The sequence below is a fragment of the Leucoraja erinacea genome, chromosome 35 (assembly GCF_028641065.1).
Source record: "Leucoraja erinacea ecotype New England chromosome 35, Leri_hhj_1, whole genome shotgun sequence".
Taxonomy (NCBI): Eukaryota; Metazoa; Chordata; class Chondrichthyes; order Rajiformes; family Rajidae; genus Leucoraja; species Leucoraja erinaceus.
In genome coordinates, this window is record NC_073411.1 from 10,216,651 (window position 1) to 10,244,479 (window position 27,829).

Genomic DNA, 27,829 nt, shown 5'->3' on the forward strand with positions numbered 1-27,829 from the left:
GGTTCCCATGCTGTATCACTGAACTGAACTCACCCAGTATGAGCAGGAGCAGAGGCAGAAATGGTTTGGCAGTGACCCAGGGATAAAATAGCTGCTGGCAACAGTTACGGGGGTGGCTTATTTCCACTCAAGTTGGTGAAGCACTTTGGGGTGAATCGCACAACTCAGCATCTGGAGCAGACAGTGGCATGTCCATGGTGGCAATGTGCTTGGCATGTCATGGTGCCACTTCGGGAGGTCCTGCCTCCACTTCTATTCCAGCTTCCTCACCCATACTACCATCAGTCTGGAGGATCCCAAACCAAAATACTGCCTGTCCATTCAGTTTAGTTTCTTGTCATGTGTACCGAGGTACAGTGAAAAGCATTTGTTGCGTGCTACCCAGCCAGCAGAAAGACAATACATGATTACAATCGAGCTAAAGTTTGGTGCAAGTTAAAGCCAAAACGTTCGATAGTCCGAGGGTCACCAACGAGGTAGATAGTAGTTCAGGACTACTCTCTCTAGTTGTGGTAACTTGATTCAGTTGCCTGATAACAGCTGGGAAGAAACTGCCCCTGAATCTGAAGGTGTGCGTTTTCACACGTCCAGATTGAGCAACATTTTCTCTGTAGATGCTGCCCGACTCACTGAGCTCCTCCAGCACTTTGATGTTCCTCAAGTTTAGTTTGGAGAGTTTGAACACAGGCCCACCGACCCACCACATCCGCGCCAACCACCATCACTCACACATAAACTTATGTTATAGGAGAAGAATTAGGCCATTCGGCCCATCAGGTCTACTCCGCCATTCAATCATGACTGATCTGTATACCACTTCTAACCTACACACTATGGACATATTAACACAAGCCAAATTACCTACAAAGACAGTTTCTTCCCAGTTGTTATCAGGCAACTGAATCATCCTACCACAACCAGAGAACAGTCCTTAACTACTATCTACCTCACTGGTGACCTATGGACTATCCTTGATTGGACTTTGCTGGCTTTACCTTGCACTAAACGTTATTCCCTTACCATGTATCTGTACATTGTGAATGGCTCAATTGTAACTTGATTCAATCTGGGAAGAAACTGCCCCTGAATCTGAATTGTCTTTCCACTGACTGGATAGCACGCAACAAAAGCTTTTCACTGTACCTCGGTACACGTGATGATAAACTACACTGTACACATCTGTGGAATTCTGGAGATTCAGCATCTGTAGTTCCATGTGTCCGCCGGGCATGTTCGTCCTGCAACTGCTCCTTAACCCACGAACAAGGAGCCAAAGTCCAGTTTTAAATAGCAAGTTAAACAGTAACACATGCAATGTTGTTGTGTGTTCAGGTCAGTAAAACTTTATTTTTCCGTCAACCTTCATTTTAAGGAACAAATCACAACTTCACTCAACACAACAGTGAACACAAAACAGACAAGGGCAGTACCATTAACCCTTCGAACCGCAAGGCAACAACTCAATCTGGTTTACACCTCTTTACGAAGATACAATTCAGGGTTTGGGAAGTAAAAATGCATCAAGACGACATTTCATAATTACAATGAGTTTCAGAGCATCAAGTCACTGCAGTCACTAACTTACACAACTCCCCTAGACTGATAACCTCAAGCAGGACGTCAATGAACATGCCGTCTGTCCCTAGTCTGAAATATCGATCAATTGACAAGACGGCAAAATGGACGGTAAAGCACCCAGAGAGGAAGGCAACAGTGAATTCCCTATGGATTGGAGACCAAAGCAAGACGGCAGACTGGAAGAGCCGGCAGCACAAACTGCAGGGAACCAGGAAGACAACTTGGAGTGCAAGTTCTTCCTTTGTTGTTTGCACCAGGTACACATTCACGTTAAACCCCGGCTTGTCAATGTTTGCTCCATTTAGGACCAAATTTGGGGTGGAAGATTGCAACCTTCACGTGGTCCGCCCTGTTTCGACTAATGCAATCAACTCGATGTGCACAAACGGAAGATCAAATAGAACAAGTTGTCCAACAACTTTAGGCTGTGCACAAGCCACACGAAAGAAGGACCAAATTTCAGAAGGCAGAGTTGAAACCATATTATCACTACATCTGACATTTAACACGTGCCACAGGGGACAACATCCCACCCACTTCTGTTGGATAACAATCCACTGAAGTTATTGGAAAGGCACGAGTTTGTCACCTGGAAGAGTCGATGGAAAGATTAACACTAGAATCATTTCTAACTGCGGCCTTGCATGGATCACCAAACTTCCATCTTCCATACACACATGCAAACAGTAGTTATACTTCACGACATAACAACGCATCCTCTGCAGTTGTGGAAGAAAACTGCTCTTGATAGTCCTTTGAGGAGGACTAACGAAACAGGGCAAATTGGGTGATATTTCCAGCCTCCTCCACTGTGTATATTTAGTCAAAGTAGGACAGACAAACCAGCAACAAATTACCTTTCCATTTCTGGATGTGCAATGCCACTGATTTTTTTTAAACAGTGCCAGCATTTCCCACTTCCCAGTGATGGAGATGAATTTTCCACAGTTAGTGCAATTCACAAATAAAACGCGATAAAGGACATATTATTTAATTGAAAAAAAGCTTCAACAAATCAGTTAAAATGGCTAAAATAAAATTTAAATAGAATGCAAATGCTACATATCCCAGACTGTGTCTTCTACAAACAGACTGGGCTCCGAGCTATATTTTTCTCGATTTCCCCGATTAAAGTTATTCATTATTTAGTCTGCCACAATAATGCTTCTCTTGCACACGGAGTTTGCCAGGAATTCATTCCTACCTCCTTCAATCAAGGTGCTCTATTACTTAAATAAACCAGTTGCCATCAGGAGAGGCACTAAATGCTGGAGTAACTCAGCGGGACATGCGGCATCTCTGGAGAGAAGGAACGGGTGAGGCTTGGGGTCGAGACCCTTCTTCAGACCCGAAAAGTCACCCATTCCTTCTCTCCAGAGATGCCGCCTGTCCCTCGCTGAGTTACTCCAGCATTTTGCGTCTATCTTCGGTGCAAACCGGCATCTGCAGTTCTTTCCTGTACATTGTCACACCGGGACGTGGTGGGCTTGGTGAGGGAGTTTGATACTGCCTCGCGCTAGGTGTTGGCGAGCAGTGTACCACTGGAGGGGAGTGCATGAGAGCCCAGCACTCCTTGCCCACAGTAACTGTCACAGGCTCTTCCGAAATTAAAAACAAAATAACCACACTGGACGAAAGGGATGCCCGCAGTGTCAGCAGGACCGGTGACTGCCCCCGGATCCAGATCACCCGAGCATTGTAATATTGGTGTGGCCACCAGGGGGCATGACGATACGCTGGCCGGTACGGCGCGGGAGATTGTCGTCCGCCTGGGCACCTGATGAAAAGGAGGAGGAGAGAAGTTAGTCTGAATAAGGAGACATACCTTCCCTTCATTAACTCCTGACCGCACCCCCCCCCCCCCCCAGCATCTTAAACGCACAGTAACGCAGAACAGAGGACTCAGCGTTGGGGAACCGCCGTCGGGGGGGGGAAACAGTCGCGGGATACTTTGTATCTTTGTCGCCGCCCTTTATGTAGCGACTCTTCGCATACCTTGGGTGTGCAAAACAAAGAATTCCACCGTAACTTGTCACATGCCACTAAAGTGTTCATTCATTACGCAGCGGTACAGTTGCTGCCTTACAGCGCCAGAGACCCGGGTCCGATCCCGACTACGGGTGCTGTCTGTACGCATTTTGTACGTTCTTCCCTGTGACCGTGTGGGTTTTCCCCGGGTGCTCCGGTTTCCTCCCACATTCCAAGGACGTACGCACAGGTTTGTAGGTTAATTGGCCTCTGGTACATTGTGCGTATCCCAGTGCGTATGGTGGGAACGCGGGATGGCATAGAACTAGTGTACGGGTAATTGCTGGTCGGCACAGACCCGGTGGGCCGAAGGGCCCGTTTCCACGCTGCATCTCTAAAGTAAAAAAAAATCCATTAAGAAACATTAGGGCAGCAGAGTGGCACAAGTGGTAGTGCTGCTGCCTACCGATTCAGATTCAAGATTCAAGATTCAGATTCAGATTCAGATTCAATTTTAATTGTCATTGTCATTGTCAGTGTACAGTACAGAGACAACGAAATGCATTTAGCATCTCCCTTGAAGAGCGACATTGCAAACGATTTGAATGAAAAAAAAATAATAAGTGTCCGGGGGGGGGGGGGGTGGTGATTGGCAGTCACCGAGGTACGTTGTTTAGTAGAGTGACAGCCGCCGGAAAGAAGCTGTTCCTCGACCTGCTGGTTCGGCAACGGAGAGACCTGTAGCGCCTCCCGGATGGTAGGAGGGTAAACAGTCCATGGTTGGGGTGAGAGCAGTCCTTGGCGATGCTGAGCGCCCTCCGCAGACAACGCTTGCTTTGGACAGACTCAATGGAGGGGAGCGTGGAACCGGTGATGCGTTGGGCAATTTTCACCACCCTCTGCAGTGCCTTCCGGTCGGAGACAGAGCAGTTCCCATTACAGCGCCAGAGGCCCAGGTTCAATCCTGACCTCGGGAGCTGTCCGTGCAGAGTCTTCACAGTGAGGTGGGAACATAGGCACCTACAAGTACTGTACCAGGAGGCTCACACTGTCACAGGCAGGCCACATGGGCTGCATGTACACAACATTTATCATCTGGTAACATCACATAGGTCTAAAGGTTCGCTGCCTACTGAAGCAAGTAGACTAAACCAACACAAGCGTCCCTCAGTGCCCAGAACACACTACACTACCCAGGAGATCAACATTGCCCGAAGTTATATAAAGATGCCGAAAAGTAATCAAACAGGAGACACACATTTACCAGACAAACTGAACCCTGACTGGTGGAGATTCCGCACAGGGGGCACCTGTTGCTTGGCGGGCGAGGTCCTAGCAGAGGTGGCGGGCGTGAGCGATTTGGGGGTCACGGAAACCTCGCAGACGGGGCCGTCGTAGAGGCCTCGGGGTACACCATGCAGCTCCATCAACTGGGAAAACAAGGTTGCAGGGTTAACATACACTGGCAGATGTGTGTCCGTTTCCGAGTGTCCGTGCGTGCCAGTGTCGTGTGTGTGCGCCAGAGTGCGCCGTGTGCGCCAGAGTGCCCGTGTTTATCCGTGCGCGCCAGTGTGAGCGTGCGTCAGTGTCCGTGTGCCAGAGCGCTGCTGTTTGTCCGTGCGTGTGCGCCAGTGTCCATGTTTGTCCATTCGCGCCACAGTGCCCGTGTTTGTCCGTGCGTGCCGCCACACACCCCAAGTAAGGTAGTGGCCTTTTTACACTTTACTTTAGAGACAGAGCACGGAAACAGGCCCTTCCCAGATTACGGCCCGACTGTAATCATGCACTGTCATTCCGCTGACTGGATAGCACGAAACAACAACAACAAGCTTTTCACTGAACATCAGCACGTGACAACCAACAACCAGAATGTGAAGGAAGGAACTCCCGATGCTTTTTTACACCGAAGATGCACAAAATACTGGAATAACTCAGCGGGTCAGGCAGAAGAAAATGAATAGGTGACGTTTCAGGTTGAGACCCTCCTGCAGACTGAGAGTCAGGGGATAGAGGGATACTAAAGGTATGAAAAATCAGAGCCGGCACGGATGACCAAGGAACAGTGGAGCCCACAATGGTCCATTGTTGGCTGTGGAAGGGGTGATAACAAAGGGATGTACGGATGTGAACAGGGAAACGGGCAGGATGACTATGGTGTCAATATTCATAACAAAGATAGACACAAGTAGCTGGAGTAACTCAGCGGGGCAGGCAGCATATAACCATATAACAATTACAGCACGGAAACAGGCCATCTCGGCCCTACAAGTCCGTGCCGAACATCTCTGGAGAGAAGGAATGGGCGATGTTTCGGATCGAGACCCTTCTTCAGACTGGTTAGGGATAAGGGAAACGAGAGATAGAGACGGTGATGTGGAGCAATAAAGAACAAAGAATGAAAGATATGCAAATAAATTAATGATGATAAAGGAAACAGCTGTTTGTAGGGTGAAAATGAGACGCTAATGCGACTTGGGTGGGGGAGGGTTTGAGAGAGAGGGAATGCCAGGGCTACCTGAAGAGGGGGAAATCAATATTCATACCACTGGGCTGTAAGCTGCCCAAGCAAAACACAAGGTGCAGTTATTCCAATTTGCGCATGGCCTCACTGACAGTGGTGGAGGCCCAGGACAGAAAGGCCAGTGTGGGAATGGGAATGGGGAGTTAAAATGTGTGGCAACCAGGAAATTGCATAGACCAAGGCGGACCGTGCGTGGGTGTTCAGCGAACCGTACAGCCACTCTTTTCCAAGTAAAGTAACGGAAAAACCCATTACCTTGCTCCGTGCTTTAATCCTCTTGTAGACAAAATCCGGGAATGCCTTCTTGGGGATGAAGCGGCCGGAGCCTTCGGAAGCATGGATGATCCCGTCCTCCAGGACGATCTTCCCTTGGCTTATGACAACCAAGGGTCCTCCGCGGCATTCCATCCCCTCAAAAATGTTGTACTCCACAGCCTGATCGGAGAAGCGGGAACAAGAGACGAGATGAGGAAAAACCTTTTCCACCCAGAGAGTAGCGAATCTGTGGAATTCTCTGCCACAGAAGTCAGTGGGGGGCAATTCACTGGATGTTTTCAAGAGAGGGTTAGATTTAGCTCTTGGGGCTAACGGAATCAAGGGATATGTGGAAAAAGCAGGAACGGGGTACTGATTTTGGATGATCAGCCATGATCATATTGAATGGCGGTGCTGGCTCGAAGGGCCGAATGGCCTACTCCTGCACCTATTTTCTATGTTTCTAACACCTTGGCAACACATTACATCAGGGCTGGGAAAACTGCTGCGTTCTCTACCCACATTCCCCTCTTCCCATCAAATTCCCGGTGGGATTCAGTTCCCATGGGCGAGTTTTCTTCTGGAAGTTGGCTCAAGAGATCTCTCCACTACCTCAGTGTCATGTACAAGTCCAAAGAATCTTTAATGCGAAGATAGACCAAAATGGCATAGCAGGGAGTCGACCCGAAACATCACCTATTCTTTCTCTCCAGAGATGCTGCCTGTCCTGCTGAGTTACTCCAGCATTTTGTAGCCATCTTCAGTTCAATTCAGCATCAATCAGTTCCTTCCTACATAAGGAACTACAGATGCTGGTTTAAACCAAAGATAGACACACACACACACACAGCTGGAGTAACTCAGCTGGTCATGCAGTGTCTCTGGAGGAAAGGAACAGGTGACGTTTCGGGTCGAGACCCTTTTTCAGACCGAGAGTCAGGGGAGAGGGAAACTGGAGGCGAGAGGAAACTACAACTACTTGGGGGCTAGCTCAAGGTGACTCAGACTAGGATTATTTGACTCGTTGCTTGCACAGTGTTGCAGAAACAAGAGCCAGAAGCCAGAGCACTCACCAGGTTGTGGTTCTTGGCGGTGATGGTCTTGACAACATCGGGGTCCCAGATGACAAGGTCTGCATCGGAGCCCACAGCAATGCGACCCTTCCTCGGGTACAGGTTGAAAATCTTGGCTGCATTGGTGCTGGTCACAGCCACAAACTGATTCTCGTCCATTTTGCCAGAGACCTGCGGGTGTTAAAACAACGGGAGACATCTCAGTGAGGGAACAAAAAGATTGTTAAGGGCTTGGAGGCAGGAAACATGTTCCCGGTGTTGGGGGAGTCCAGAACCAGGGGGGGCCACACACAGCTTAAGAATAAGGAGTAAGCCATTTAGAACGAAGACGAGGAAACACTTTTTCTCACAGAGAGTGATGAGTGTGGAATTCTCGGCCTCAGAGGGCAGTGGAGGTTCTCTGGATGCTTTCAAGAGAGAGCTAGATGGGGCTCTTAAAAATAGCAGAGTCAGGGGATATGGGGAGAAGGCAGGAACGGGGTACTGATTGGGGTGATCAGCCATGATCACATTGAATGGCGGTGCTGGCCTACTCCTGCACCTATTGTCTAAGTTTCTATCCTACATATCTGGAGTGGAGTACCTCACGATAATCAAATTAGTTTAATTTGGAGATACAGCGCGGAAACAGACCCTTCATCTCATGCCGGCCAACAACCACCCCATACACCAGTTCCATTCCATCCCAGTTCATTGGCTATATTTAAGAGGGAGTTAGATGTGGCCCATGTGGCTAAAGGGATCAGGGGGTATGGAGAGAAGGCAGGTACGGGATATTGAGTTGGATGATCAGCCATGATCATATTGAATGGCGGTGCAGGCTCGAAGGGCCGAATGGCCTACTCCTGCACCTATTGTCTAAGTTTCTATCCTACACCCTATGGACAATTTACAGAAGCCAATTAACCCGCACGTCTTTGGAAATGTGGGAGGAAACCGGAGCACCCGGAGAAAGCGAGATCACAGGGAGAACATGCAAACTCCGTACAAACAGCACCCAGAGTCAGGATTGAAGCCGGACCTCTGGCACGACAAGGCAGCAACTCTACCGCTGCGCCACCGTGCCGCCCGAAAACGTAATTAGCAGGAAGCAAGAGGACAAACACTGACCCCCCCCACAGTATTTGATGATGGACATTGTAGGGACTGGTGTTAATTCACTTTGGCCATCCACATCCACATCAATGTACGATGGGCCATTAACATTATGATGGGATGGGAGGCACATAAACATCAGGTGACCCCACTGCCTGTTTACAGCGCCAGAGGCCCAGGTCCCATCCTGCCTTCGTGTGCTTGTCTGTATGTTCTCCCCGTGACCTGCGTGGGTTTTCTCCGGGATCTCCGGTTTCCTCCCACACTCCACAAAGATGTACAGGTTTGTGGGTCAATTGGCTTGGTACAATTATAAACTGTCTCTAGAGTGTGTAGGATAGTGTTAGAGTATGGGTATCGGTGGGCGGTGCGGACTCGGTGGGCCGAAGGGCCTGTTTCCGCGCTGTATCTCTAAAACTAAACTGAACTTCCTGCCACTGTGGGCAAATGCCTTCAGCGCTGTCTGCGGAGGGCGCTCAGCATCGCCAAGGACTGCTCTCACCCCAACCATGGACTGTTTACCCTCCTACCATCCGGGAGGCGCTACAGGTCTCTCCGTTGCCGAACCAGCAGGTCGAGGAACAGCTTCTTTCCGGCGGCTGTCACTCTACTCAACAACGTACCTCGGTGACTGCCAATCACCACCACCCCCCGGACACTTATTATTATTTATTCAAATCGTTTGCTATGTCGCTCTTCAAGGGAGATGCTAAATGCATTTCGTTGTCTCTGTACTGTACACTGACAATGACAATTAAAATTGAATCTGAATCAGATCTGAATCTGAATGCACAACTTGAGCAGAGGCATCAGCCTTGGCACTGTCTTCCAAAACCCAGTCCCTTGCACCGTAGGGATGTATGAAAATAAAAAATCTCTCCCTTGATGACCGTGTAGGGTCAGCTTCCAACATCCCGACTTGTTTCACAGAACGGGTACATATCTGTCGACTCATTCAATCATCCATCAGACGCCAGCAATTCCTTCAGTCGTTCCCGCAACTAATGCGTAATGCGTAGGGCCACCCTCAACACACAGCCCCACCCTCTCTGCAGCTTCTCCACAGGCTTCAGGTACTCACCACCGCCTTGTCCCACACAATGGACATCCTCTCCTCCACACCGTTGGTGCCCTCTGGGATCATGGTGAAGTCGTCCTTCCCCACTGCCTTTTGGGAGGTGTTGAAGGTGCAGTGCGCGCTGCCGGTCACCTGCAGATCACCGCTGGAGAGAGGAGGGACAAGACTCAACAGGAGGGCTTTGGGCACTCTGACAGTCAGTTGAGACGTACACCATGAAGGCCAAGAGTCTTAGGGCCAAGACCAGCGTTCCTTCCACCTGGTCCGCCAATAGAACATCATGACATGGCTGGCCAATGGTTCTGTATTGTCCCGAGTGGCGCAGCGGTAGAGTTGCTGTCGTACAGCGCCAGAGACGCGGGTTCGATCCGGTCTACGGGTGCCTATCTGTTTGTTCTCCCCGTGACCTGCGTGGGTTTTCTCCAGGAAGCTCTGGTTTCCTCCCACACTCCAAAGACGTCGGATAATTTGTGTTTATTGTGTGTTTTGTTATTTTATTATAGGTATGACTGCAAGGCAACGAAATTTCATTCAGACCGAAAGGCCTGAATGACAATAAAGGATACTTTGACTTTGACTTTAATTGGCTTAGTATAAATGTAAATTGTCCCTCATGTAGGATAGTGTTGGTACGCGGAGATCCCCTGATTTATCCAAACCCGATTTATCCAACTTAACATTCCACACAGTGGCATTTGAATGTACCACATCAAGATCATCTTTGCACTAACCTATCTACAGATTCACTCTACCACCATACCTCAATTGTTAATGTAACTAATGTCGTTATTTTAATAGTGACAGAGGAAAAAGGGTCCAATGCTTAACACTGTCCACTGCCACCCTCCCACCCCACCATATAACCATAACAATTACAGCACGGAAACAGGCCATCTCGGCCCTTCTAGTCCGTGCCGAACACTTATTCTCCCCTAGTCCCATCTACCTGCACCCAGACCATAACCCTCCATTCCTTTCCCGTCCATATACCCATCCTATTTATTTTTAAATGATAAAATCAAACCTGCCTCCACCACTTCCACTGGAAGCTCATTCCACACAGCTACCACCCTCCGAGTAAAGAAGTTCCCCCTCATGTTACCCCTAAACTTCTGTCCCTAAATTCTCAAGTCATGTCCTCTTGTTTGAATCTTCCCTACTCTCAGTGGGAAAAGCTTATCCACGTCAACTCTGTCTATCCCTCTCATCATTTTAAAGACCCCTATCAAGTCCCCCCTTAACCTTCTGCGCCCCACCAGACACCCAAATTGCACAAAGGATAAAAAGTGCTGGAGTAAGGAGAGGTCAGGCGGCATCTCTGGAGAACAGATGCTGCTTGTCCCACTGAGTTACTCCAACACTTTGTCCTTTTATATAAACCAGCTTCTGCAGTTCCTTGTTTCTAACTCAATTGTGGACTTTGTTTCAAATGGTTTAACCGGTTCAGTTTCGAAATACAGCGTGGAAACAGGCCATTCGGCCCACAGAGTCCACGCTGACCAACGAACACACCTGCATAGTTCTATCCTACACAACAGGAACAACTTGTAGAAGCCAATTAACCTGGAAACCTGCACATCTTTGGAGTGTGGGAGGAAACCGGAGCACACAGAGTCACAGGGAGAACGTACCAACTCCTTACAGACAGCACCAGAGGTCAGGATCGAACCCGGGTGTCCAGCCTTATAAGGGAGCAACTCTACCGCTGCGACACTGTTGCCACCTCTTAGTTTCTGTTGGGGGACATGTACCAAGAAAGCTGAAGACGTACCAGGCCAGCAAGGAGTTCAAGTAGTCTGGCGTGGTTGGATCGGGGCTCAGAGGAGGGGAAGTCACAAAGGCAGCGGCTTTGGCCCAGTTCTTGCTCCAGTAGTGTGATCCATCCGTGCCTAGACTGGCAGTGGTTGGCTCCCCATACACAACAGTACCTGGTAGATACACACCAATAATTAGATCAAAACCTTGTATCATTGAGCACAAAAAATCTCAAACCACGTGGATCATTTTTAAACCCAGCGCTAGGTCGATAACTTTTAATGCTCATCTGGATACTGCCTGCATGGGCAAGTTGGGCCGAATGGCCCACTTCCACACTGTATGACTTATAATGTGCACTGCCGGCTGCATTTCCTCCATTACACCAAAGATAGACACAAAATGCTGGAGTAACTCAGCAGGACAAGCAGCATCTCTGGAGGGAAGGAATCTGACGTTACGGGTCGAGAAGGGGCTCGACCTGAAACGTCACCTATTCCTTTCCTCCAGAGATGCTGTCTGACCCGCTGAGTAACTCCAGCATTTTGTGTCTATCTTTGGTGTAAACCAGCATCTGCAGTTCCATCCAACACACTGAAAACAGTGCTCCTTTGACTGTGAAGTGCTTTGGATCCTCTGAAGGGGACAAAGAGTGCTGTGGAAGTGCATAAAGGGCCTGTCCCACTGTACGAGGTAACTCGAGAGGTCTCCCGAGTTTAGAAAATATCAAACTCGTGGTAAGTACGTAGAATGTACGTTGCGGCTACGCCGGAGCTCGGGGACATCTCATAGCTGCCCGTAATGATAACGGCAGGTACTCGTGAAACGCGGTAACTCGTGATGTTTTTTCAGCACTGTGAAAAATGTCCACGAGAGCCCCGAGTACCTACGAACGGCTATTACCGTAATTCTCCGAGTTCGAATCAGGAGAAACTCGGGAGAACTCTTCAATTACCTAGTACAGTGGGACAGCCCCATAATCTAGGACATGAGAGTCATAGAGCAGCCCTTCGGCCCAATTTGTCCATGCTGACCCATCTCCACTAGACCAATCTGCCAGCATTTGGCCCATATCCCTCTAAACCTTTCCTGTCCAAATGTTTTTAAAATGTTATTTTAGTATCTGCCCCAACTACCTCCTCTGGCAGCTCATTCCGTGTGCCCACCAACCTAGGTGTGAAAAAGCTGCCCTTCAGATTCCCATTCCATCTTTCCCCTCCCACCTTAAACCTATATCATCGGGTTCTGGCATCCCCTACATTAGGTAAAAGACTCCGGGTTTTCTCCACACACCTTTCTTCCTGGCCTGAGCGATGATGTCAGCTGCAGCCTTGCTCATCACCTTGGTCACATAGAGCGGGCAGTTGGTTTGGTTCGCTATAGTGATGGCCCGATTGACCGCTTCCGCCTCAACCTGCAGTGAGACGGAGAAAACTAATGACAAAGAGGACCACTCGGCCCATCGTTAATCTGGAGCACCCCCAACCCAATTGCACCGAATGAAGATCAAGTAGATGCAGCTGGAGTGGTACGTTGGGTGGCACAGCGGTAGAGTTGCTGCCTTACAGCGCCAGAGACCCAGGTTCCATCCTGATCACGGGTGCTGTGTACACAGAGTTTGTACGTTCTCCCCGTGACCACGTGGGTTTTCCCCAGGTACTCCGGTTTCCTCCCACAATACAAAAACATACAGGTTTGTACGTTAATTGGCTTCTGTAAATATTATAAATTGTCCCTAGTGTGTAGGATAGTGCTGGTGTACGGGGTGGTCAGCGCGGACTCAGTGGGCCGAAGGCCCGTTTCTGCACTGTATCTCTAAACTACACTAAACTCTAGTGATCTGGGTTCGATCCTGACCTCTGATGCCTGCTATGCATTCATGTTCGTTCTCAGAGGTAGGTCAACCTGCTACTATGATTTGTCCCTAGTGTGTGGGTGTGGGTAAAATCTGGATGGAGCTATGGGGATTAAATAAAGTTAATGTTGGATTACTGCAAGCGGGTCCTTGATTGTTGGTGGGAATTAGTGAAAGAGCCTGCTTTCATGCTGCATGGTTCAATGTTGGAATAGACTTGATGGGCCGAATGGCCTAATTGTACTCCTAGACCCATTTATAATAAAACACTGGCCTTTCCTACTAAAGATACAGGTTGGAAAACATTGATGCTGCTATACAGGGCACTAATAAAACCACTTTGTTCCAGTCCCAGGTTTTTAAGGAAAGGATATCCTTAGACTGGAGGTAATACACAAAAGTGGAGTTAGGTTTAATCCTGGGGTCCAAGCTCGTGTAACCATGGCAAGCTGGTTGGCATGGATGTGTTGGGCTGCATGACCTGCTTCGTGCTGCGACTCAGTGAATTGTGCTGTTTGATCACCAGCTCCACAAAACCCAAAGTCTCACCTCCTCTGGCCTGCTTAGAACGTGGCCTTCAGGTCCAGTGATGCCCAGCGCGAGAATTCTCTGCTGCTCCTGTAACATGAAGCACAGTACGTGGTCAGGGCGCAGTCTGTGCCATCTTTGGAGAACAGCAATGTCACAAAATAGTCAGACACACTGGAAAAGCCTCCATGGTGCCAAGGACACGACTTACTGCCGCACAGCACCAGAGACCCGGGTTCAATCCTGACCACTGGTGCCGTCTGTACGGAACTTGTACGTTCACCCCGTGGGTTTTCCCCGGGTGCTTCGGTTTCCTCCCACGCTCCAAAGACGTACACAGGTTTGGAGGTTAATCGGCTTGGTACAAATGCAAAACCTGTCCCTAGTGTGTGTCGGACAGTGTTAGTGTGCGGGGATCGCTGGTTGGTGCGGACTCGGTGGGCCGAAGGGCCCGTTTCTGCGCTGTAGACTAAACTGCAACATCAAGAAATAGTCCAACACGTTGGAGCCTGACGCCAAGGACGTTATTCAGAACTGGGCACACATCTTGTTCCAGACCAGTTACAACTTTGGCTGAAACCCGACACTGTAGAAAAGCACTGGCAGTAAAAGAGAAATCCAAAGCTTGCAAACCTCCACCTAAAATCAGTCTACTTTGGATCCTCGGCACATGAATGGAAGCTGCCAAGAACAATGCCACTGAGTGACATTATTCACCAACAACCTGCTCACTGATACTCCTTCAGAGGTTTGCCAGAGATTTTTGTTCAACTGAAGTCTTGCACACCCTCCAATTCCTTATTACTAATCACAATAGGTTCTTTAAAAAAAACCCATTAATATCTAATAAAAATACAACATGCTATTTAATCCTCTATTTGCATTTAATCTAGAAGATAATTCCCAAGGACCATGTGCTGTACAGTTGTAGCTAGCTGTAACATCAAAGGATTACTCAAGACCCTTGTGCTATGTGGTTAGATAGCTGTGCATCAAAGGATGAACCTTGTGTTGTATGGATGTATGGTGCCAACACATTTCACTGCACCATTGGTACGTGATAAATAAATGTATCTTTTATCTTGTTGTGTGGTTATGGATAGCTGTACATCAAAGGATGACTCTCAAGAACCATGTACTGTATGTCAAAAGTACTTGTGTTGAACAGCTATCTTAACCGTTGTCATTCTGGACCTCCCACACTTGGCCTAAACAGCTTCAGTCATTTCCATTACAAGACACATTTTTTTTGCTGATGAACTGCGCAATGTTCAGGTCAATTTACAACTCCTCAGCAATTAAGCAGTCTGTGTCAGCAAGACGGGCTTCAGGCATGGGCTGTGAAGGTAGTGAGGTGGCAGAGAAAGACCATGTCCTACAAGACAACCATCTGTCCTTGCCTTGCAGGACGTCAGTTGGAGCTGCTGCCGACAGAGGTAGAGTTGCTGCCTTACAGCGCCAGAGACCCGGGTGCTTGTCTGTACATTCTCCCCGTGGGTTTTCTCTGGGAATTTGGGTTTCCTCCCACACTCCAAAGACGTACAGGTTTGCAGGTTAATTGGCTCCAGTAAGAATTGTAAATTGTCCCTAGTGTGTAGGATGGTGCTAGTGTACAGGGATCACTGGTCGGCGTGGACTCGGTGGGCTGAAGGGCCTGTTTCCACCCTATATCACTAAACTAAACGAAAAGCTAAGTTAAAGCCAATTAATGGATCAGTTCGAGCTGTGGCTTCAGATCCATTTGGGGATTGGAGGCGCAAGTGAATGGAGTTACATCAGGGGGAATCCAAACCAGAAACTGAATGATCTAGTCTTAATCCTCTAGTTCTGTGAAGATCTCACACTACCTTACCGACCATTCTGATGGGACAGAGGGAAACCCGTTAACACAAGTCCATTGCCATCTGCTTAATCCAGTCAACGATAAAATGGCGCTTCACGCTACCACAGATAGGGGCGCGCGCACGCATCTTCCTTCCCCAACCGTGTACCTCAGCAATAATGTCACCATTCTCAGCGTGAACCTGAGCGACGGCCCCCAAGTCGCGGATTGCACTCATGGCTTCGTACATCTGCGGGCAAAAGGAGGGATAGGTTAATGTTCAATGGACACTAGAAGGTGGCAGCAATGTTGTTCAGAATATGTTGCCAGCCTACCTGGGCATCAGAGAGCTGGTAGCGTTCCTTGTAAGCCATGTAGATGAGGAAGGAGTTCACACCTAGAGAGGAGTGGGAAAGTAAGAGTATCCTTTATTGATGGCTCCGTGTTAAATCAGGAACACTGTATGACTAACTTGGGAAAATCACTTGGGAAAGTCAAGTCTTTTGACCTTTGAAAGAGGAACCCTTAAAAACACTATATACACAAACACGCACACAATGTGAATCATGAGAGTTTACTCTGTTTGTGAGAGTATTGATTCACCAAATTCACCGAGTATTGATCCCGATCCGAAACGTCACCCATTCCTTCTCTCCAGAGATGCTGCCTGACCCGCTGAGTTACTCCAGCATTTTGTATCTCTCTTCAATAAAACGCAGACCCATTTCCAAATCAAACTCACAGGGACAGTTTGTCAACTCTTCCATACGAATGAATTTATGAATGAATGATTGATGAATGACTGAATGAATGAATGATTGAATGAATTAATGCATGAATGAATGCATGAATGAATGGATGTATGAATGGATGAATGCATGAATGAATGGATGGATGAATGGATGAATGAAAGATACTTTATTGTCACACGTGACAAGTCACAGTGATATTCTTTGCTTTGATCTGGCAGCTGATCAGCTTGGCCTGTGCGATTGCATCTTTCCTCCCCCTACCCCCAGATGGTTGGCGGGACAGGTTCCACTTCCAGGGCTCTCAGCGCAGTGACTCTGGCTCAATGCAGTATTGGGCAATGCTACACCACGGGAGCTGTGGATGCAAAAGATCCCTCCACCCAAGACCACGACAGTCGTCCCTGGGCTCCCGGCCAATATTCATTCCTCAATCAATCAACACATTACGTGTCACTATCATGCAGGTTGTTTTAGTGGGAGCTTGCAGTGTGCATATTAGCTACTGCAGTGTCTCGCTGCATTGCTGCTTCGCCAGCTGTAATGCATGTTGCAGTGCCCCAAGCGGCAGCACACTGCTGCAAGGGACATAGGGAGGGCAGCATATTGGTAGGGATTATCTTTGTTCGGACTTTGCTGGCTTTACTTTGCACCTAACGTCATTCCCTTATCATGTATCTACATACTGTAAATATCTCGATTGTAATCATGTATTGTCTTTCTGCTGACTGGATCGCACGCAACAGAAGCTTCTCGCTGTCCCTTGGCACACGTGGAAATAAACTAAACTGGGAGTTGCTGCTTTACAGCACCAGACATCCGGGTTTGATCCTGACTACGGGTGCTGCCTGTAAGGAGTTTGTACGTGCTCCCCGTGACTTGCGTGGGTTTTCTCCGTAGTGCTCCGGTTTCCTTCCACCCTCCAAAGACATACAGGTTCGTAGGCCAAGTGGCTTGGGTACTAATAGCCCACGGGTTACAGTCGCTTCGCGCTGACACGCACACGAGACCATTTCTTGCGCCTCACCGTGCTCTTTCACCAGGAAGTCCATCTCCTCCTGCAGCCCCTTGTACCACTCGGTGATGTCAACGTGCAGTGTGTAGTCACAGCAGGACTTGCTGTCCGCCCACTCTCTCCACTGTTCGAAGGCCGTGATCAGACTGACCCCAGGCTCCACCAGCACGTGGTCAACTGAAACAAACAAACGTACACGTTACCTGTACAGATATACAGTTGCAGTAGTGTAATGCGGACGGCCATGGTGGCACAGCTGTAGAGTTGCTGCCTTACAGCGCTTGCAGCGCTGGAGATATCCCCAACTACAAGTGCCTGCCTGTACTCAGTTTGTACGTTCTCCCCAACCAAGTGGGTTTTCTCTGAGATCTTCGGTTTCCTCCCACACTCCAAAGATGTACAGGTATGTAGGTTAATAGGCTTGGTGTTTGTGTGTAAACTGTCCCTAGTGTGTGTAGGAGAGTGTTAATGTGTGGGGATGGCTGGTCGGTGCGGACTCGGTGGGCCAAATGTCCTGTTTCCACGCTTAGCTTTAAGGTAAGAGGGGGAAAGTTTAAAGGGAGATGTGCAGGCATTTAAAAAAAAAAAATACAAACTGTAAATTTTTTATACAGAGTTCCAGGTACCTCAAACACAATGCTAAGGGTGGTGATGGAAGCAAATATCTGAAGGTCAAATAAGGTTGCTGTAGGTAAGGGATTTTAACCTTCTACAGGATTAGGACAGGTTTGGAGGGATATGGATGGGACTAGTGTAGCTGGGACATGTTGGCAGGTTGGGCAGGTTTGGCGAAGGACCCGTTTCCACACCGTATCACTCACTGACTCAATATCATTGTGGTGTTTCAGATAGGCATGTGGATATGCAGGGAATGGAGGGATATGGATGACATGCAGACAGAAGAGATTACTTTAACTTGGCATCATGTTCAACATAGATATCGTGGGGCCAAAGTAGTCTTCCTGTGCTTACTGTTCTACATTCTACGAAACAGTTTAATTGATATCTGGAACAGGTTCAGTTAATTGAGTGAATTTGGAATGAAAAGATAGTTACTCCTGATGGTGACAGATTGGAGAATCAGATGGGTTTTTTGGAAAACGCTCTCTCGGGAAAGGAGGCCTGCCAACCTTCCACAACTCTTCTCAACGCGATGGCAGTCTTGGAGGGGCAGCGTGGTGGCGCAGCGGTAGAGCTGTTGCCTTACAGCACCAGAGACCTGGGTTCGATCCTGACTGCGGGTGCTGCCTGCACGGAGTTTGCATGTTCTCCCCGTGACTGCCTGGGTTTTCTACGGGTGCTCCAGTTTCCTCCCGTACTCCAAAGACGTACAGGGTTTGAAGGTTAATTGGCTTTGGTAAAATTGTAAATTGTCCCTAGTGTGTAGGATAGTGTTAGTGTACAAAGTGATCGATGGTCGGTGGGGACTCAGTGGGCCAAAGGGCCTAATTCCTGGCGGAATTAGGCCCATTGGCCCACTGACTCCCCACCGACCACCGATCACTTTGTACACTAACACTGTCCTACACACTAGGGACAATTTAAGCAAAGCCAATTAACAATTAACCCTTACATCCAGAACCTTACAAAAGTCTAAAGAGTTACATGGCTGGATTTTAATTGCACTCTGAAATGGCCGCAGCAAATCAGTCAGCGGTGTCAAGGAAAATAAATGTGCTATGCATTATCTTCACTAAGTGGACTGCAGCAGCCTTCAGAGATGCATCTTCATCATCTTCCCGGGGACATTAATGCTGAACACTGACCTTGCCAGAACCCGCTACAAGACACCAGACTTCAAACTAAGCAGGATCCCAGTCTGAGGAAGGGTCCAGATCCAAAGCATCACCCATTCCTTTTCTCCAGAGATGTTGCCTGATCCGCTGAGTTACTCCAGCATTTTGTGTCTATTTTCCATAACTGATCCATTGCTGGTTCAATCCCAAATTAACATGGTTCAGAAATTCTTCAGATTACACAAGGTTATGCACAACTCTGAGAACAACTCCCCATTGCATTGCACGCCTTCTCAAGCAACCTCAATGCTGATCAGTGCAAAGAAAATCACAGTTTAACACCTTCTGTTGACAGCCAGCCCAAACTCCCAGTGTTTACTGTATTGGCTGTCTTTATTGTAGAGGCTTCTAGTTCATTGACCAAGCACCACTCCGTTCACTTAGACACATGCCACTTCCCCCCACATATCAGGATCCGCACCATGTTCTGCAGGCATTTTTAAATACCATTCACAAACAGCAGGTCACAACCAAAGGCAGACACAAAAGTCTGGAGTCACTCAGGCAGCATCTCTGGAGAGAAGGAGTAGGTGATGTTTCGGGTTGAGACCCTTACATCCAGACAGATGTTTCGGTTTTCGACCCAAAACATCCCCCATCCCATTTCTCCAGAGATGCTGCCTGTCCCGCTGCATTACTCCAGCCTTTCGTGTCTGTCTCCGGTTTAAACCAGCATCTGCACTTCCTCCCTACACAACAGATCCCAACCATAGGACTCCTCCCCACACTTCACAAATCATCTTGCTCCATTCATGCTAAGAATTCCTCCGAATTTTACTCGTTAAACCTCAAGCATATCTCCCCTTCTAAACTTATGTGCACAAAACATCGTGGAGTTTGCTTGTGCCAATGAATAACTCCCCTCCCGTAGAGGAGGGAGAGGGTGAAAAGCAAAGAGGAACAACTCCATTTTAAGGAATGTGGATATCACTAAAAATTCACAAATCACAAATCAAGGTGAGCCCTCTGACAAACTAGACTATGATGGTCAACAGTCTACAACAGTTATACAGGGCACAGTGAGGGGTGAACCACAGGAGGAGATTTTACAAAGCATCTATTCACAAAGCACATGAATGCTTCATCCCATGCAAATGCATTTGTGTCTATCTTTGATCCATTGTAATCCTCCCTAGGCTTTCTGACAATCAATTACATTACACCCAGGCAATGCTTTTTTACACTTGTTCCAAGTGCAATATTTTTGCAAAGATCATTTTTCCCAAACAATTTTTTTTTTTCAAAAGCAACATCTTTTTTTATTAATCAAAGCTTACAAATCATGGTGGTGCCTCCTGCCAGGGCTGCTTTTGTTCCCTGGGAGAAGTCATCTGCGGACGTCATTCCTTTGCTGGGCATCTGTAGACGGGTATGAACATCAATTCCGCCTGGTATCACCATCCTTCCATGGGCATCAACCATTTTAATCCCACCGGGAACAATCAGATTCTCGCCAATTTGCCTAGGACATGCGACAAGAAGGAAAATAAAGTATTTTCGGGAGAAAGCACACAATCAACTTTCCAATAAAAGGGGCTGATTCAATTACTTAGAGACACACTAAAATACTACTGCAGCACAACAGACATAGCCAAACATACACAACAGAGACAGCTTACTTGATCAGCCCATCTTCTACATAAATGTCAGCAAAGAATGACTGGTCATCGTTAACGATTTTGCCACCCTTCACCAGCATACGTTCGCTCTGAAAGATACCAATTTAAATCCATTCAATTGAAGACAAATTTAATTTTCACCCAAGCTCTTGACTGCTCACAATAAAACAACAGGAAGATAAAAATGAACCCAAGTATTTCAATATTAAAAACATAATGTTGCAAAAAATTTGATGCAAGTATTGCAACAGTATCAATTTCTAAGAACCAGTGAAGCTTTTCAAATATTGTAATTACACTATAACACGAATGGGCTCGATGCAGAAAAAAAATAGGCACATAGTCCTACCCTGAATATACCAGACATTCATATTTACAACCGATACAACAAATGATGCGCCACTATTATTATGATTCAAAAATATTTGCGCTGCTATTTTTTCTAATAAAATCGTCAATCTAAATAGGTCACGATAAATATCATTGTTGCAGTGCATTTAGGAAGGAACGGTGCAACATTTATATTTGTAGTATTTATTTGTAAAATAAATCGTTTTGAATTCTTTCTCAGAAGGATTGTATGCAATTTGAATGGAAATCCGGGCAATATTTTTTTTCTCCAATTATATGGATTGGATTCACAATTGCGGGGAAGCAGGAGAGAGACACACAGAGCAACAACAACAAAAAACTCAGCCCTTGCCAGACACCGCCATTATCCCCGACAAACACTGCACACAGTCGCTGTCCTTGGTTTCAGCACGTATGGAAAACGTACTGCGCTTAAAACCGTGCAGGTCGGTCGGTCCGTCCGTCCCTTTAAACCAGCTCCGGTCACCGCAAGTCATTCCATTTGTCATTTCAGCGTGAAATTGCAAAATGAAGCGACCGGCACGAATTTCACAAAAGCCCCCACATTACTTACCGTGATGCGCGGTATGTTTTTCTTGCCCTGATAAGACATGGCTGTGATTGTTTGCAATTGAATGCTGTGTTGCAAGAAGCGGTTCTCACTGCAGCCCCCGGGACGTTTGCAATTCTTTATAGAAACATATAATTTTTAAAATTGCGCCTCTTTCTTTCTCTTTGCAGCCTCCGCCTCCTGTCCCTGCCCCCACCCCCTGATGCTTCCAGCTGGGCGAGGCGACAGCAATAATGCAATTAGCCCAAGCTGCGGTTGCAAGCAAAGCAAAGCATGCGTCCAGGTCCAGCCGCGCCCAGACCCCGGTCTAAGCCCAACCTCTCCGCTGCCTCGATTGGCTTCCACCGGCGGGTCGGCTGATCAGGTCGCTACCTCCAGCGTGGTGTGCGAGACGAGGAATTCTCCAACCCGCAAAGGCGCAGACAGATTGCTGCCCCTCTACACCCCCACCCCCACACACACAGTCCGGGTAGTTCTTCTATTCGACACATTCTCTTTCCCCCCCCGACGCCAACATCATCTCGAATTTTAAAAAAAACAGCAGAGGGAAAAACAGAAAAACTGCAGCAATCTCCTTTTTTTGTTTTGACAAAGGTAACTAGGTTTACAGTTAGGAAATGAGAACTAAAACGCTATTTTTCAGGAGAGAAAAAAATCAAGAAAATATATATACACATATGGTGGTGGGTGAATGGAAGGAGCTGCCAGATGAGGTAGTTGAGGCAGGTACTATCATAAGTTAGAAAATACATTTGGACATGTACATGGATATGGGCCAAACGTGAACATGTGGGACCAGTGTAGCATAGGCACATTGGGCCTGTTTCCGTCCTGTATGACTCCCAACGTTCAAGAAACATTTGGTTGGGTCCATGGATAGGACTGGTTTCGAGGGATATGCGCTAAAAAGTGTAGGGCAGAGATAAGACTTTGCCTTCCATCACAGTGAGGAGGAGATTCGCTGTGATGGATGTTTGTGTAAATTGTGTTGTGTCTTGGGTCTTCTACTTGTTTGTATGACTGCAGAAACCAAATTTCGTTTGAACCTCAATGAGGTTCAAATTACAACAAATAAATTGTATCAATTGTAAATGCAGGCAGGTGGGACAATGTTGGTCGGTGTGGGCAAGTTGGGCCGAAGGGCTTGTCTACACGTTCTATGACCATGATTATGTCTTTATATGTAGCAAAGCAAAACGTTTTACGCTCATTTCAGACACAGTCTAGCCCCGTGGTGCGAATGTACTATAACAATATTTAAAAAACATTTGGACAGGCAAATGAATAGCAAAGGTTCAGAGGGATTAGCTTGGATGGGGAATCTGGGTTGGCCTAGACACACTGGGCCAAAGGGCCTGTTTCCATGCTCTCTGTCAGGTGTCACCATGGGCAGCACCACAGTTGTTCACAGGGCCATTTAAGTCAGGAGTCACTGGAAGAGAGACAGGAAATATACAGTATCCAATCAATCTAACAGTCCTTTAGGGTGTGGGAGAAAACTGGTGCCCCCCCAAACATAACCCGCACCGCACGGTCACAGGAAGAATGTGCAAACTCCACACAGACAGTGGCTGAGGTCAGTATTGAACCCGGGTCGCAGGTGGGTAAGATAGCTTTGAGTTACTCTGCAGGTGATGAACATCCCACATACATCACCAGGAGCGTTGCAAAGTGATGCTTATGTCTGAGGAAAGGTCTTCTTCTTTATTGCCTATGATGCCTCCTGGCTTGTAGGGCAGCAACGAGGGTCCTCCACTCAGTAGTGTCGTTTCCTTCAGTTGCTGTTTCCGTAACATGTTTGTTTTACGAGACAGGGTTGTTAGCCCTGTGCTCAACCTCCAACCTGGAGGACCAGTGGGTCGCTCTTCGTTTTGCCTCTACCCTTCGACCTGTCCAGCATGGGAGACCCTAACAGGAGACGAATCTCCTGCTGGCATAGCTCTAGGGGTCACTGAGACACACACGCTCCCCGACCACGACAAGGTTGCAATCCAAGGTTCCCCACCCGAAACGTCACCCACTCATTTTCTCCAGAGTTGCTGCCTGACCAGCTGAGTTACTCCAGCACTTTGTGGCTTTTTGTGTGGTAACCAGCATCTGCAGTTCTTTGTTTCTACGTGATGCTTATGTTACTGGACTGATGATATATAAGGGAGAACAGCTGGAGTAACTCAGCAGGTCAGGCAACATTGGTCGAGAGAATGAACAGGCGACGTTTCGGGTCAGGACCCTTATCCAGACTCCCAACAGCACTGGAAACTGTGAGGCATTAAATTCAGTTGGTGAAATAAATCTGCAATCAAAGAGGCAGCATGAAAGTACAACATTAGCATGAAAACCCTGTCGCCAATAGCCATTTGGGAGGGAATTCTTTGCCCCTAACTTGGACTGGTGTAAGCGTTACTCCAGATCCACATAAAATATGAGCAAACCAAAAGTGCTGGAGGAACTCATCAAACCAGCAGCATCTGTGCAAGGAAATAAAACACGAGGTGCTGGAAGAACTCAGCAGTGCAGGCAGCATCTGTGGAGAGAAACAAAACACAAAGTGCTCGAGGGACTCAGCATACTAGACAGCATACAGGGTCATAACGGACAGGTGGTGTTTCAGGTTGGGACCCTTCTTCTGACTATCCTATCTGTGAATGGAAAAGGGATTACAGCCACTGCAGCTTGTAGTCTCTTGTGTATTCACATATAACATGGCTGGCATTTAAATGCCCTCAGAAACCACCCAGAGGGGTGACAGGTGCTTTGATGTTTGGCACGGACTCGGTGGGCCTCAGTGACTCACAGGGGCAAGAATGGGCAATAAATGCTCGCCCACACCACGTCTCACACCTCCGCTAATGGACTCCATTGATGTGCCAGGGAAAATCCTTAATGGTCCATATCGTATCATTGACACACAGAATCTCTGCCAACTAAACCATTTATTGAGATGGCCTGCTGTATGGCAGGAAATTAATGAGGAGGAGAGGGGGGAGAGGGGGAGAGGGGGAGAGGGGAGAGGGGAGAGGGGGAGAGGGGGAGGGGGGGAGGGGGGAGGGGGGGGGGGGGGGGGAGGGGGGGGGAGGGGGGGGGGGGGGGGGAGAGAGGGGGGAGGAGAGAGGGGGGGAGAGAGAGGGGGGGGGAGAGAGGGAGAGGGGGAGAGGGGGAGAGGGAGGGGGAGAGGGGAGAGAGAGAGAGGGAGAGAGGGGGGAGAGAGAGAGAGAGAGAGAGAGAGGGAGGGAGAGAGAGAGAGAGAGAGAGAGACGGAGAGAGAGACGGAGGGAGAGAAAGAGAGAGGGGAGGGAGATCTCCGGAGCTTCGAAATAAGAAATGGATAAGATTGCCAATGTCATTGAATCATTGAACAATAGGGCCTACTTAACCCATCCTATCCCATCCAGAGATTCCGTGCTGTCTCCTACTCCTAATTCATATGTTTACATGTTTCTATGTTCGTAGCACGTTGATTGAAAAGTGTTTTGGATTGTCCTGAAAGACATAGTATAAATTCCCCTTCTTTTTCTTGAAATAAGCCACATAGGCGTGTCGGAACAGATAATATTGCAATGAGCACAAATGGTTAGCAGTTCTGTGTAGAGTGGGTGAGGCTGTTCAGGCACAGCTATGTCCATTATCTCATTCTTCTCCAGATCTCTCTGCAGCCTCTGCTCCCGCAGGAACAACCACACTGCCAATGTTAGTATTGTCATCAAATTTCGCATCAAGACCTCTACATTTGTCAAAGCCATTAATACACATACATCAATAACGAAGGGCCTAATACTGAACCCGACCCAAGTTAGGCACAAAACACATGGAGTAACTCAGCAGGCCAGGCAACATCTCTGGAGAACACGGATAGGTAATGTGTAGGAAGGAACTGTAGATGCTGGTTTAAACCGAAGATAGACACAAAAAGCTGGAGTAACTCAGCGGGTCAGACAGCATCTGTAGAGAAAAGGAATAGGTGACCCTTCTTCAGACTTCTCGACCCGTAACGTCATCTATTCCTTTTCTCCAGAGATGTTGTCTGGCCTGCTGAGTTACTCCAGCTTTTTGTGTCTATCTATGGATAGGTAATCCTTTGGGACCCTTCATCAGACTGAAGGAAGGGGCCCCGGACGCGAAATGTTACCATTTACTCCAAAGATGTTGCCTGACCAGCTGAGTTACTCCAGCATTTTGTGTCTGTCCACGGGATAAACCAGCATCTGCAGTTCCTCATTATTACATAATGAACCCAACCCATCTGATAAACAGAAGCAGGACCCAAACCATTACTAACAGACTGCTCACAGGGTTCAAAGTAACCAGTTTGTTACTGTCATTGGTAATATCAGGCACTAAATATATTTGAAATCAACATGTTGCTCAATAAGTCCAGAGTTGTGGTGCAAAAGGAACAGGGTGGGCATTTGAACTCAAATCTAAATGGTTTGGTATTCCTGCTTAAAGGAATTGACTATTTAACGTCAAGTATAAAACTAGTTGCGACAGTTTTGAATCAACCAGTGTCAGCAGATATCTAGACACAGATTCTTTGCACAAAATCCTTCATTTTCAAGGCTGCATTTACTGAAATATATATTGCCAGCTTTTAGTTGTACAGCGACTAAATGATTCATCGTCTGAATTGTCAGCGGTTCTGCAAGAATAACATGCAGTACAGAAACTAAAAGAGGGAACAGGTTTTCTCACCTCCGTATCTGCATTTTGTCGAGATTTATTCTGCTGAGCCGTTCTGCCGATATTGGGCTTCTCCTCCTCGCTGCCTGTGAATGTTACATAGCGAGCCGCCTCTGCATCTTTCCTGCCTGTTCCTTGTATACACCAGCCGCAACCCACAGTGGGGAAATTCAAGGGTTTGTTTTCCGAGACGTTGTCTGCCACTGATGAAGCCTCGCTGGATTTCTGCTGCGGCTTCCATCCCATGCATGTGAACCAAGCCGGAGTTTCCGCCTGTCCAAACGTCCTCCCAGCCATGATCAGACTCCCTTTCTCTACCTCCGTGGGTGAGGCATCTGAAGGTTTGCCTGCTGTAACTTCGCAGGGCTGATACCATTGACCGCAGGAGAAAAACACTATCTGCTTCCAAATGGGAGGCGATGTGCTGAGCTCCTAGCTCACCAGCGAGCTCTACATTGTCGAAAACAATCAATCAAGCAAGGCTGTACTTGGAAGCAAATTGGTCCTCAACAGCACAGGCAGACACATACCCACCCCTCCCACACACACATACTCACACACTGACAGACAGGCATCACCCTACACACAAAGGGACACGCACATTACCCACAGACACCCACAGACAAAGACACATCACTCCACACACACACACAGACAGACACACACCGACTCACTCCACACACACACTCACACACTGACAGACAGGCATCACCCTACACACAAAGGGGCAAACACACATTACCCACACACACAGACACACACACAGGCAAAGACACATCACTCCACACACACACAGTCACACACTCACACACTGACAGACAGGCATCACCCTACACACAAAGGGGCACACACATTACCCACAGACACACACATACAGACAGACACACACTCACTCCACACACACACTGACAGACACGCAACACCCTACACACACAGGCAAACACACATTACCCACAGACACACACACACACACAGGCAGACACACACCCACTCCACACATACACACTGACAGACACACACCGCCCCACACGCACAGGCAGACACACACACAGGCAAACACACACGCCCCACACACAGACGCACACACCCACCACCCACTAGCCCCGCACACACACCGGCAGACACACACCCACCCCAAATGCAGGCAAATGCACACCTGTTCCACACAGACAGCAGACACATGCTCCACACACACCTGCCCACACACATGGACACAAACCCTCTTTCTTCATGTGTAAATTTGATCATCACACAGATAAATGGGACCAGCTTAGATGGGGCACCTTGGTTGGCATAGACAAGTTGGACCCAATTCCATGCTGTATAATTCTACTCTAATCTCTACAGTTAACCTGGGGCAGGCACGAGTTGGGTGGGGGAGGAGATTTGGATCACACAGAAGTGACAATGTGTCCCATGTTATCCTCAGCCAGCCACTGCTTCCACATATTCTGGCAGGAATCATCGGGATTCACAAACTCAAATCTCGCCTTGCCCTCATTGAATCCTCTGGCTCCACTTCC

General features: G+C 47.9%; 1 protein-coding gene across 4 annotated transcripts; it reads right to left on the minus strand.

The window, feature by feature from the left end:
* Positions 1-1,317: 1,317 nt before the first annotated feature.
* LOC129713306 (dihydropyrimidinase-related protein 2) lies at positions 1,318-26,850 on the minus strand. 4 transcript variants are annotated; one of them, XM_055662267.1, is made up of 14 exons: positions 26,319-26,850; positions 20,708-20,796; positions 20,366-20,550; positions 17,305-17,469; positions 15,864-15,925; positions 15,698-15,778; positions 13,728-13,796; positions 12,617-12,737; positions 11,340-11,496; positions 9,572-9,713; positions 7,396-7,566; positions 6,323-6,502; positions 4,805-4,976; positions 1,318-3,355 (listed from the first exon to the last, which is right to left on the minus strand). In XM_055662267.1, exons 1-14 carry the CDS (start codon positions 26,601-26,603, stop codon positions 3,264-3,266), a joined length of 1,971 nt encoding a protein of 656 aa, XP_055518242.1. In that variant the 5' UTR covers positions 26,604-26,850; the 3' UTR covers positions 1,318-3,263. The 4 variants fall into 4 exon arrangements, with proteins under 4 accessions (XP_055518242.1, XP_055518243.1, XP_055518245.1 ...); XM_055662268.1 differs by having other exon boundaries at positions 4,811-4,976; positions 26,319-26,849; XM_055662270.1 differs by lacking the exon at positions 26,319-26,850 and adding an exon at positions 21,633-21,967 and having other exon boundaries at positions 4,811-4,976.
* Positions 26,851-27,829: the final 979 nt, after the last annotated feature.